The sequence below is a fragment of the Diachasma alloeum genome, unplaced genomic scaffold (assembly GCF_001412515.2).
Source record: "Diachasma alloeum isolate Michigan unplaced genomic scaffold, Dall2.0 Dall_scaffold_00272, whole genome shotgun sequence".
Lineage (NCBI taxonomy): Eukaryota > Metazoa > Arthropoda > Insecta > Hymenoptera > Braconidae > Diachasma > Diachasma alloeum.
Genome location: NW_021680411.1, coordinates 436765 through 450425, shown reverse-complemented (window position 1 = coordinate 450425; position 13661 = coordinate 436765). Strand labels below are relative to the sequence as shown.

At 40.2% G+C, this 13661-nt stretch overlaps 1 protein-coding gene across 1 annotated transcript in view; it reads left to right on the top strand.

Moving 5' to 3' along the window:
* Positions 1-13661, top strand: part of LOC107037930 (growth hormone secretagogue receptor type 1) — a 58508-nt gene that overhangs the window by 20827 nt on the left and 24020 nt on the right. The window contains exon 2 of the mRNA XM_015256765.1: positions 13535-13606. Coding sequence (XP_015112251.1) covers positions 13535-13606 — 72 coding nt within the window. The remainder of the gene's footprint in view (positions 1-13534; positions 13607-13661) is intronic.

Below are 13661 nucleotides of genomic sequence, written 5' to 3'. Positions count from 1 at the left end.
TATTTCATTTATTTTAGTGTTATGTCCGGAGACGTTATCTGCGTCGATGGACAACGGGTAAAATAATAATGATTTGAATTTCCAAACAATTTGCTAAAATTGTTCAAGATTTATGGGAATTTATAATTTAGCTTGTTTTAGTTTTTAAGGGCAGGACGACGCTTACTGCATTTCTTAGTCTTACCTTTTTCTTTGCAAATGAAAAGTAAATATGGGGAGGATTTTAGGGAATACCCGGGGGAAAAAGTTTCTCGAAATAACCAAAAGATTTGTTTATGTTTGAGGAATTTTCACGTATAATCTTCAAAATAAGATAGTATTGGAAATTACAGAGATCGTTACAATATTTTATCTTCTAATCTGTCTCCCCTAGAAAGACTCCTATCAATTTTTAAGTTTAAGGATTAGGTACTCACTCGATGTAAACTTTATGCAAATTCAAATCCGTTCTTACGTTGCTAGTGAAGTTCGAATCACTATTTTTGATAACTGTTTTTGCTTGTGAGTTTCTGTTCTTTTCTCGCACTTTCGACACTAAGCTTGTGTATACGCGTGCACTGAGATAAACTTCCACCCACTAGTGCAACAAAAGTTGATACAGAGTTTTAATAGTTTGAATTGAGCACGTCAGCACTATTCAATAAATTGAATTTTTAATTTCGTCCCTTTATGCGCCAGAAAAGCTGCTGCTCTTGATTTTAGAGTGGTCAGTCCCCAGATCAGCACTAACGATCACTTTTCTGACCAATTTCACACGAAAAGTCACCGTAAACGTAGTATCGATACTAATTTATCGAATTACTACCGGAGTTGAATACTATCCGATCGATTCCGCGAGCTATTTCCGCTGGGTCTTATATCTCCGAATTCTGGCTAACGACTGGTGTTCTTCGTGGCAGTTTTTGCCCCGTGATAAAAGCCCCGAAGTTCCAGAAAATTCTTTTATGAATTGATTGGGAAATAGCCGCAAGATCGGTCGTTGAACGTGTTGAAATTTGCGGGAGCGATGCACTGTGTGCTGATGCAGCATTCCTTCGGTGGTGGGAATACTGAGAGTCGTTTAATGTTTGGTTATTTTAGGGGAATGAAATTTTGGATATAACATTAGCATGCAAAAATGTAATAAAAATTGCAATGGATGGTTTATAGCAACATTATATAGTAAAAGTACAATTCAAATTGTGCTGCGGTTTGAAATTTGTACAGAGAAAAATAAAAACGGTTTTGGTTGTCGTCGAGGGGGAAGTTGGCTGTCGTATATAACAGGCAGTTGCGCAGCCGTTCTTGGCGACGGGACGCAACTGCGTCCCTTGACATATATCTCTCGATGCTATTCAATTGATTACAAAAAAATACACATTAGTACGCGACTGGTCACTACATGGTCGAAAACCAAGGGTGTCCCGCAGCTCTAATTCACTTCAAATTTGGCCTGAAAGTTTCTCATATCATTGCAATGGTTTGTATTGAAAATAGACTAATGGAATGACCAAGTTTTTAGATATTTCATTTCACTTGTAAACTTATTCTATTGAGGCAAGGCCGCGGTGAAATTTGAAAGTCTTTATTAGAGCTGAGGACTCGTTGAGAATCTTTATATATGATGGAATATGTTAAAAAGTCGGAGAAATTCTGACAATCATCGATTTGAACACATCAATCAACCGCAAGCAATGCTTTCATTATTACCTTATAATTTTTCCAAATGCCTCAGTTTTCATAAGATTCACGTTACCCAGGTTGAGAAAGGAATGAGCCAGGCTCAGTCCAAGCACGACGGTTATGGTCTGTTACAGTTCGGAGAGTATCCCCTAGCCGAGACCGTGCTGAACTTGGTTGACATCCGGATAATAACATGGGCCTGGATCATGAGCATGTTGGCGCGGATCGCGACCAAGCGTTGGTTGTCAGCCACTGGCCAGGCGGCTCATGGATTCATTAATTAATCATGTGAATATAACATGCGTGATTGAAATAGAAGTAATTTAATATTACTCCTGAGCACTCACGAGAAGTTCAAAACGGAAAAAAATTCCTACCGCCATGTGACTGGTCGTCCAACTGGTCATGACCTTTATCAATAATAACAAAAACAAAATTATTGTCACTTTTTAGAATCATTTTTACCATTTATTGTGCCCTACGTATCGAACGTCAACGGAATTATCGCTGAAACATCCATTTTGTTTACTTAAAATTTTATCCAGACTTGACTTCATATCGTCTATATTGACCCGCCCTGTTTGTTTCCGACTAGAACGATTTATTATTTTGTTCATAGAGATATTGCGTGACTCAACTATACACGGAGAAAAAAGATCTGAATGAAATCTGGTGTCCCACCGGTATTTTGTCGTGGGAGTTCATAAGATGAGTGAACTCTGTCATTTGCCCTGTAGCGCGCAAGGAAACATCTTCTTCGCCGTCAAGTGTCCGAAATTTCAACAGAGTCGAATCTACGGTAAAACTCGCAGGAAAACCGGTAAAATCACTGCGGAATCCAAGAAATTATTCCATATGCCAAAATCAGATTATCTTAGGCGTACAGAAATTACAAATGAGGAGTTTAAGGCAAAATGGACTATTTTGAGATTGCCCAAATTTTTATACTACAGGAACAAATCCATGAGTTGAGTTGCTTATCAGAAAGAGGCAGAACTAGACTTCAGTTATAAAAAAACACTTCAGTAGTGAAGAGATAAGTCCAACCCAACGATCAGGTATACGGAGAGATAGAGGTCAAAAATAAAGACCAGAACATGGGACAAGGGTAAAAATTAAGGGTCCCGAAGGTTAAGTGAGACGGTAAAAAAAGAGGACTAGGTGTGAGGGTCAAAAACAGGAGAAAAAAGGATCAGGCCATAAAAGCGTCAGAACTTAAAGTCGGAAATAAGTGTCAAAACTAAGAATCATGAGGGTTAAGCGTGAGGACCAGAAATAAGGGTCAAAAATGAGGATTGCGAATAAGAGTAAGCCTGACCTTTGGGATTCTTAATTTAGACCTTTATTTAATTTCGTCTTTTTGAGATCTTCGCTTGATCCTTATTTTTTACCCTTATTTCTGACCTTTTTTCCTCTCATTTCACACTTATAGTTTCTACACTCATTTGTGGTCCTCATTTTTTATCTCTACTCCTGAGGACCATTTCTGACCCTTGTTTGTCAACCTCATGCCTGACCCTTATAGTCTTTGGTTTTGACCCTGGTTTCTAGCATCTATTTTTTTTAACTTTAATGTTGACCCTTATACCTTTTCACCCTTATATAACCCCCTCGCCCCATATATCAGACTGTCCATACAAACCCCCTCCTCATTGATAAGAATCGCCCACCTCTAAGGAATCTCCTCAGACAGGCCCCCATCCCTTCTAATATAAAACCATCAAAAAACCATTAATTTAACGATTGAATCAATTTTTGTATCGATAAATTAACAAATGAATCAATTTATCAATTGATCAGTAAAATCGCTGAAAAGGCCCTGAAGTAGTCTTACATTTTAATTTACTTAAGATCTGATGACCCCCTCCACTGGGTTCCCACTTTGTCGTTAGTCAGGGGGCTCGGTCGCGGGCGGTGGGGGTCTTAAGGACTACCGCCGCCCGCGGTCACTAAGAGGAACCCACCCAATCCATGTATGTGAGCGGCGTAAGCCATGGCCGAGGCCATACCGTGCCTAAGCATGCGTAGCACAGGGGAAGCTGTGTCGCTAACGGTGCCTCTCAGAAACCTGGGCGACCTCTGAGAGTAGTCTTGGGTGTAACCCTTCCGAGACAAGCCAAGCCCTGGGCAATCGCGGTGATACACCAGGTGAAAACGCTTAACCGCAGTACTCGTGGGACCAAAAATGGAAACCAATCTAAAAAATCTCAGTATTGAAAAAGAAACTTCGGGTGGGGCCAGCGCTGGAACACACGAAGTCTGACAAGGCTGACCAGTGTGGTGCCGATGTGAATCGGGTCAGACTGAGTGGAGCCGAGAGAAGACGTTGCAAGAGAGCAAAGCTGCATCAAACCTCGGGGGGCAATTGCAACCTTGACGGATGCAGCAGCGAAGGTCGATGAGGGGAAGGGGGAGGGGGCTGTGAGGAAGGCAATAAAACGCCTTCCATCGGAGCGTACCANTTCGGGTGGGGCCAGCGATGGCGAACACACGAAGTCTGACAAGGCTGACCAGTCTGGTACCGATGTGAATCGGGTCAGACTGAGTGGAGCCGAGAGAAGACGTTGCAAGAGAGCAAAGCTGCATCAAACCTCNGCTGCATCAAACCTCGGGGGCGATTGCAACCTTGACGGATGCAGCAGCGAAGGTCGATGAGGGAAGGGGGGAGGGGGCTACGAGGAAGGCAATAAAACGCCTTCCATCAGAGCGTACTACGCCAAGCCCCTCAGTCAGACCGAAAGAAAAGAGAATGAGAACGCAGGATCAGGGCACATATGCTCAGAACACTACGAGCTCATTCAAGTTTGCAGTTATGCCGGAGTCATATCCGGATCAGAAACTGGGCACTGAAGAGGGAACGGAGGGGAAGAAACTCCTGAAGGGGGCCATTCTGGCGTTACCTGATGGGGTGAAACCACCCACCTTCAACGGTGTCTGGGAAAGAGAAGGTGTGGCAATGGTGCACTGATGAGGACACGGGAAATTGTCTGAAAAGCCTTTTCCCCAACAACAAAATAGCTGGGCTTACTGTACATGTGGTCACAGCCTCGGAGCTTCCCAAGAAGCACAGGGTCGTGGTACACGTGGAAGACCCAGATCTAACCGCTCAAGAAGCACTGTGCTTCCTTGAGAAACAGAGTGCAGGGCTGCAGGCCAGAGAGTGGGTTGTTGCTCGGGGCAGTGAGACCAGGGACGCGAAAAGTGCCCACTTCGTTGCGCTGATAGACGACCGATCACTCTCTGCTCTGAAAGCCTACAACTTCAGACTGCACTGCGGGATTCAAAAAGCAACTGTCAAGCTGCTTGCGAAAGACCATGGTGGAAGTCAGAAGAAGGGTACATAGAGGTACCAGGAAAGTAGTCATCATTATGGCTGCAACCCGGGTGCACATTGTACAGATAAATTTGCATCACCCCGAGTCGAATAATTGGACCTGACAAGTTCTACTTAGGTCTTTCTGTTCAGATCTGGATAGGTCTTGGGAAGCCTCTTCCCAAGTGCTTCCGAGACCTTTCTACCTCTGGTTATGTCCCATTTCAGCACTTGTTAGGTGTAAGCAGGACTTGTATTCAGACTTTCCAAATCCTTGCCGGTCCCCGTAATTCTATGGGTCTATATTAAATCTGCGTTCATATTCCTGTTTACTCATGCGTTATTGAAATAAAAAATGTAATTATTGTTTTTTTTTAATCTCGAAAATCGACATTTCACGAGAGGGTGGAGGGGAGATGCATGTATGTGGAGGCTTGACATTCTTACCCAACAAGCGGAGAAGGTTGCAGAATCTATTCTAATAAAAAATGAAAGTGTTAACAAATCTGACCATTGTTCCAAATAAAAACCGAAAATCTGACCCTGTGGCCCCCGGTGAAAAAATTTTTTTTTTCAGTTTTCATTTTTTCCACATACTTTTAAGAGTTCTGAATAGCCCGTCGCTTAAATAGTTGGAATCAACGTTTACCCGGCTAAAAAATTTGATTTTGGCGAAAGTCGACTTTCTCCCGAGAAAAACGAAAAATCTGAGCCTTTGAAAATTTGAAAAAAAAAAACTTTTTCAGTTTACACTTTTTCCATATACTTTTGAGAGTTCTGAATAGCCCGTCGCTTAAATGGTCAGAATCAACGTTCACTCGGCTAAAAAATTCAATTTTAGCGAAAGTCGACTTTCCCCCTGGAAAAATCCAAGATCTGACACTTTGGTCCTCGTGACCCTTGTGACCCTTGACCGACTTTCCCCCTGAAAAATCCAAGATCTGGCCCTTTGGCTCCGGGTGAAAATTTTTTTTTCCAGTTTTCACTTTTTCCACATACTTTTGAGAATTCTCAATAGCCCGTCGCTTAAATAGTTGGAATCAACGTTCACCCGACTAAAAAATTCGATTTTGGCAAAAAATCCAAGATCTGACACTTTGACCCTTGTGACCCTTGGACCGACTTTCCCCCCGGAAAAATCCAAGATCCGACACTTTGGCCTCCGGTAAAAAATTTTTTTTTTCATTTTTCACTTTTTCCACATACTTTTCATAGTTCTGAATAGCCCGCCGCTTAAATAGTTGGAATCAACGCTCACCCGGCTAAAAAATTCAATTTTGGCGAAAGTCGACTTTCCCCCTGGCAAAACCGAAAATCTAACCTTTTGACTCCGGGTGAAAAACAATTTTTTTTAGTTTTCACTTTTCCCACATACTTTTGAGAGTTCTGAATAGCCCGTCGCTTAAATAGTTGGAATCAACGTTCACCCGGCTAAAAAATTCGATTTTGGCGAAAGTCGATTTTCCCTCTGGAAAACCATAAAATCTAACTCTTTGGCTCGGGGTGGAAAAAAAATTTTATTTCGACTTTTGTCGCGCCTTCGGGGGTTTCATTGGCATCAGAATTGTTAGAAAATACATAATCAACTTTCAATTGGCGAAAAAATTCAATTTTGGCGAAAATCGACTTTCACCTTTAACCCACGAGAAAATGAAAAATTTTTTACCTCTTCTGTCACCTCCGAGGGTTTCATTGGCATCAGGGGGTCAATAAATACAGAATCAACGTGCACTATTTTTTATTTAAACACCGCCTGCAAACGGGGAGATGAGGGTGGCTAAAATATATTCTGCAACCCTGTCTCCTCGTTGGCTACAAATTTCAACCCTCCGCATACATGCCTTCCCCTTCACCCGCTCGTAAAATCATGCGTTCTCGGTAGCATCGAGGAGGACTTCTCAGGACCGAAAAGAACTGAGGATTCGAAAGGTCTCTGGAAAAGTACGTCGGAGAACTGATTAGGACTTACCAGGTCCATCTAGGTCTGGAGAGATCTTGAAAGACCTGTGTACATCCAATCAGAACCAAATCCTCGACTCGGGACAGCAAAGCAGCCTCGGCTACTCTAGTCAGGCTATTAGCTGGGATGCAGACTAGACTGTACGGAGGCGATAAGGAGGGCGTCATCCACATTTTATGTGAATGCCCCCTATTAGCACTCCGTCGCTATAAAATCTTGGGCCAGGCTTTCCTGGAACCAGAGGACTTGCTACAAGCGGCTGTCACCAGCCTTATTAGCCTAGTGAGAAACACAGGGCTGGGGCTGTGTGACTGACCGAAACTAAGGCGGATGTTACAAAAGATCGTATGATTTAGGTGACTCTGGGCGCTTTAAGTGACCAGCCGCGCATATTGTAATTCTAAAAATTCTAAGATCTCATGATAAGATCGGAAGTGGATCTAATTTTCAGACTGTTTATCGGACTTACGAGCTTAGATCTCAGTTCAGGATCGCCTATAAAATCGGAGTTTCTGCAACATACTACATGCTACGTGCCGCATATGCACAGAGAGAAATGTTCAGTAAAAATTACGGAACTCACAATTCGCTCACCGATTACGGAATTGACTCAGAAAATTTAAGTGACGATATCGTAATTACCCACAGGAGATTCAGATAAAAATTACGAAACGCTCTGAAAAAATTGCGTGACAGTTCCGTAAAATTTCCTACAACCACGTTTCGATCCCGAATTACGGAAAAGATACGTAATTTTTATTGAATATTTCTGTCCGTGTGTTATTGATTAAGGAGTGTTCCGAAAATCCTCGGAATTTTCCAGATGAAACGTGAGATATTTTCTGAATAGTCTAATATCGGATCCTTCCGATAATTCTTCATTGATATGGATTTGAAATCGAATTTCTACCTATGTTTACACTCAAGGGACATCCTTCGTCGGAATCTTCGGGAAAAGTCTTGCGATCGCAAGACTATTTTCAATGGTTTTCTTTCCGTGCAGCCAAATATCGGCTTTGGACGGGTATGCCAAGTCTGGGCGACCCCTTCATGGCCAAATGTCGGTTGAACGTCAAATGGCCATTCGTCGAATTCCAAGTCTCAACCAATAATTGGCTAAATTTCGGACGGCAAGACTTGATAAAGGTCAAACAGGAAAGACAAATTAACCGATTCCAGGGGTTAAACTCCTATTAGGGTCACTGTCTAGCAGGGGAACCGAGTGCAATAATCCAACAGCCAAAGGACAGCCATAAGGACTGAATACGGGTAATAACAATACTACTTGTAAGGGTTGGAGGCTTTCATAGAAGGTCGAATGGATCATGCAGGAAAATGCGTAAACAGATGCTAAGGGTCAACCGATCATAAGGTCCATATAAGGTTCAAACTGGAGACCTTAAGGGTGGAACATTTATAAGGGTCAAATTATGATAACGGTCAAACGGGGGAAATAATTAGAAGGATGAACAAGTCTCGATTTCTACAAATCATCTACGAGAAAAAAGTTCTCCATTTTCCATTTTGACAAACACACATTCATACTCTTCAATTCTTGGGAATGTTGTAATCTCATTATTTATTGATTATTAATAAATACGTTGTTTCTCATATCTATATTGAGTTCCATAATTGAAGAAAATTAGAGAATCAAATAAGAATGCAATATTGCATTCATATATTCCATAAACTTCGTCGTAACTAACAACTCTACGGTGGCCGAGTGGGTAAGGTCAAGGACTAGCAACCCGAAGGTTCCAGGATTGAATCCCGACGAGTCCAACTTTTCACTCATCATTATCAGCAATTATCGGTTTCTTTAGGAAAGATTAGCAGAAGAATGTAAAATATAAGTGTAATATCAATAAGTGTAATATAAAGGTTAGGCACTAAGTGGCAGAATATAAGGATCAAAAAGTAGAGTTTAAAAAATGAGGGTCAGATTATTAGGGTCAAACACAGAGAAAAAATGGATAAGCTTTAGAAAAAAGTTTCTAAATTTTACAAATCGTGGTTTCTAACCTTCAGTATTCTAAAATCTAGAAACTTTTGTCCAAGTTTTAGAAAAGAATCATTTAACATTAATGATCAAAATGGAGATTAATTTCAAACCAAAATATACTTAATTTTGGAAAAAATATTGTCTAAAGTCTAGAAAATTTCTGTAATATTTCAGGGAGGATTTTGCAAAAAGAGGGACGGGGGTTGTGAATTGAGAATTCACAATCCAAAAAATTGAGTCGGCGGTATTTGTTTCAAAAATATGTCCGAAAGTAAGGGATGGCGAATTTTTACTGAAAATCTGGGGAGGGGGGAGGGAAGTTTTATTGAATTTTCACTCAATCTTTTTGGTTGTGAATTCCCAATGCACACCCCCCTCAAATTTTCAGGAAACAATTCGCTAAATTCCCCTCCCCCTCTTTGCAAAATTTCCCCTTCTCACAACTGAAATTCCCGATAGTTGGGCGCCCCTCCCTATGTATGGGGCATTTACGCCCTTTAAATACCTTGGCCGCAATTTTTTAGTTCAATCTGAAAATATTCTACAATTTCGAAAATTTCAGCATGTGTTTTAGAAAATATTTGCTCTTAAAAACAATCCCCAAATTCGGTAGTTTTTATGATGAAGGATAGAGCTTAAGAATTGAAGTTTCTAAAATCTACTAAATCCCCCGCCCCTTCCCCCCTCAACTTTAGAAACTTTTTTCTAAAACTAATCCACTATTTTTTCTGTGTATTTTAACCCTAATATCCTGACACTTGGTGCCTGACCCTTATATTACACTTAAGAGGGCTTGCTATAATCCTGCCTGATACAAAACAATCATCTCCGAATTGAAATACCCATCCCCCAATTGAGTATATGAATGTTCTTGAATCAAGAATAATACACTTAAATCAAGTATATTTCATACACGAATCAAGAATAATATACTTGAATCAAGTATATTTGATACTGAATTCAAGTACATTTTTTTTCCGTGCTGAGAATCAGAGAACTATGGCTCTATAATACCTTCACATAGAAAAAAGTTGGAAAAAAATTATCAAACAAATCAAGTTATCGTCGAGCGGAATTCATTTCTAGGTCTTTTTTACCCTACATCGGGGAAAAAAGTGCGAGACGAGAAGTGAATTTTTCTTCATTGACTCATCCGTAAAATGTACTAAACGTAAGGATAATTTCTTTTGAACTGGTAAAATTTACGCGGAATTCCCTAAAAAATAACGCCGATGAACTTTAATAATTACTCAATATGAAATAATGGTTCACACATGTGTAAGAATGTTTCTCTAGAGTAGATTCTCTCTAATTCGACGGGTTCGGGACGTGTCCTTGGATAATTTTCTCCGAATCTCGGATAGGAGAGTTCCCCCCCACTCTGTTCTATCGTTGAGCAGTGTGAGCGTGTAGGAATGGTCTGCTTAGTGGGGAGTTACGCAATAAAGATTGTAGGAGGGGAAAAACAATATAACCTATGACTGTCAAATGAGAGCCGTCAACAATAAGAATAAAAATGTAATCATTATAACTTTATTTGAAAAATGACAGGTACATTAACCCTTGATGCTAATAATACTAATTGGTATTACAACAATTGAGTTGAATTATAACTCTGTTTAAACTTAACAAATACTAGACAACTATGACTCATTGGTCTAAATATTTAAACAAATATTATGATGAATCACATTTTAGTTGTATCTAAACTTCATTACGGTGAGAAAATAACGAATTGTTTATGTACATATTTCTTAATTAATAATATCACTTCTGTTAAATGTTATTATCAGATGGGTGTTCTCAACTTTGTTTAAACTTGAAAAATACTAGACACCTATGACTCATGGATCTAAATTTTTAAATAAATATTATGATGAATCACATTTTCGTTGCATTTAAACTTCATTACGGTGAGGAAATGACGAATTGTCTAAGTACATATTTCTTAATTAATAATTAATAAGTATCATTATTTATTTTATTCACCGCTCGCAACTTGAAGTCGATTTGAGTAGAGACATGTTTACGTTTTTTGCCGGGTGTCGACATTTTTCCGTTTTAAGAGGTTATGGTTGTCGGTAACACGTAGATGGGCCACATTCAATTTATCTCGTTTGCGCAATTTTGCGCGAATGACGTCATGGACAAGGATGGATAACATTCCACGAGTGGTGAAACGTTCTTGGAGGGAGGGCAGGCTCGGAGGGGAAATTTTGTGGATTAGAGAGTCGTCGAATTAGAGACAATCTACTGTAATGGAACAGATTTTTTTTTATCAAACGCAGTATAGTAAAATTTTACGTTCGTCTGTTTCTTTGCCCTTCGCATCGGTACCCGAAAAAACTATTCTGCCAGAGCGGAAAATTTTACAGTAGAGGGAACCGTAATTTTTGTACCCATAAATATGATTTTTGGACCAAACAAAACCTATTTTTCCGTCTATTACATTTCGCTCTACGGTTACCTTTCGTATAGTAAAGTTTTCCGAGATTTTCAAGATAATTTTTCTCCAACTGTTCTCTCAGTGTATTTTTCCGAATAATAAGGATCTAATTACGCGAACGCATCAGAAGTCAATACTTTCTATGCTCATAGGGGACTATTTTTATGGGATATGGTAGTTGTTCCCATGTAGACATAGTCAACATTTCCATGATAAGCTTCTCCATGTTACCTCCTAATTGTTAACATGTGCAAAATAGTACAGTAGATCATGGGCCATTGTAGCGTTTACTAAACGACAAAATAAAGATTACTATGTGGAGTTAGTCGAAAACTCCCATCAAAGTATTTCCTCCTATGGCCATGACAATGTTTACTATTTCGTTATCTCCGTGTGCGATTTTTCCTCGAGCAGAAATTTCGTCAGGCAAACCTTTTGGCAGAGAAGGCCCTGCTCCGGTATCGATACGGTATCCCTGATTACGGCATGCCAGATCAGGGCCTGAAGGGGACCATTGCATGTTCACCTTACCAATAAATTCCAAATTTTAAGCAGGCATGCCTGATCATGCCCCAGTCAGGGCCTTTTGAGCATACCGTGATAGAGAAAAATTAAAGTTACATCAGGCATGTCTGATAAGGGAAATTTCGGAGTCTTTTTCACCCTGTTTTGATTGAACACGAGTGCTTGTTGAGTATACCGGATATGGCCAACTCGATCCGGCAATGATCAGATCCGGATAAGGCATGCCGTACGGGATTTAAAAAATTTTCACCAAAGAAAGAGTCGGGATGGAAATGGTAAAGGGGGGTGGGCCGGAGGGGAGGGGGGATGATGAGCAGGAAAATTATACTAAATGATATTGTTGGATTTTTGGGGATTTCCTCAAGTACAAAATTCACTCTTTCTCTCCTAGTTTTTATATCTTTGGTTTCTGGAAAGACGTTTTATGGTTTTATTGCAGTAGGGCCGGGGAATAAGAAAAGGGAAATGTCCATGCCGAAACTGGTAGTTTACGGACAAGCTTATGTTTATTACTGCCTATCCCTCAGCAACATTTGGCGACCAGAAGTGGTCAAGGGAGAAGGAAAAACCCCTTTTAGGGGGGTGGAAATGTTGTTGCCCCAAAGGTCCTAAAATAAGGCCCAAGTAGTTTAGTTGTCAGTTAGTCTCTCTTGAGTATCCGTAGAGCAACGTACCTCCTGGTTAAAGTAGAGTCAGAAATTATTCATGAGAATAAAGGATATAAGTGAAAATACAATTAGAAGTGTTCATTATTTTTGATCCCATAATCCAATAGATATTATGCTAAATTTAGTTCAATACTACAATTTTATTGGGAGTATTACTGATATACTCAAAACAAACGATGATTTCTAAGAATGATACAGTCCTCGAGTGGATAGGGTACAGAACTACTACGCGGAAGGTCCCGAGTTCAAGTCCCGCTCTGGGTGATTTTTTTTTCTTTTTTTTCTCGACCCGTCTTTTCTGGGACCTCATTTATTTATTTATTATTATCCATTTTTGGCCCAATTTAATAATTCAGTTGGCAATTTATTAATTTGTAGCAAAGTCTATGCGAGGTAAGGGCGAAACCAGGCCGCCTGTCACGGCCCTTATCAGGTTTAGAAATCAGGTCCTGATCATGCTTTGCGTTGCATTTCCTATCAGGCCCTGATGTGGTAACCGTAACAGGGCCGAATCTTTTCTACGGCACAGCGGACCAGGGCCTGACCAGCCAACTACTAAAATTTCTACTCAGGTCCTTTTGAATACCCTCACACTTGACTGTTCTATTGCCTTTCTTTGTCCCTTGAGCGTAATTGCAAAAATTCGAATGACTTTATTTTGAATTTCCTGGAAATTTGAGATAACAGGAACTATGGCGCGGGGGCTCAAAAAAGTTGTAAAATTCATTAAATGGAATATCTCTACAGACCGTTGATTATGCAATTATCGAGGGCTCACTGAAATGTAAACTGAACTAACGGAAAAAATCCTTTTGACTCAATCAGAAGCATTTTGAACCAACATATGGAATGCAGGACGATAATAATGTATAAAAATAGTAATCCAATTACTCGAACCTTATACTTCAAGTATTACGATCACGTACCTATCTAAGTCTCCTCCGTTTCGGAATTTCAGATACATCTGTACAAAAGCCAGAGCAACCTTCCTCTGCTTCCTAGCTTGGGTCTTTGCCGCAGTGTGTGCAAGGTAAGCCAATTGAAAATACTTGAATGTTGTTATATGCTTCAATTTATCTCATCCA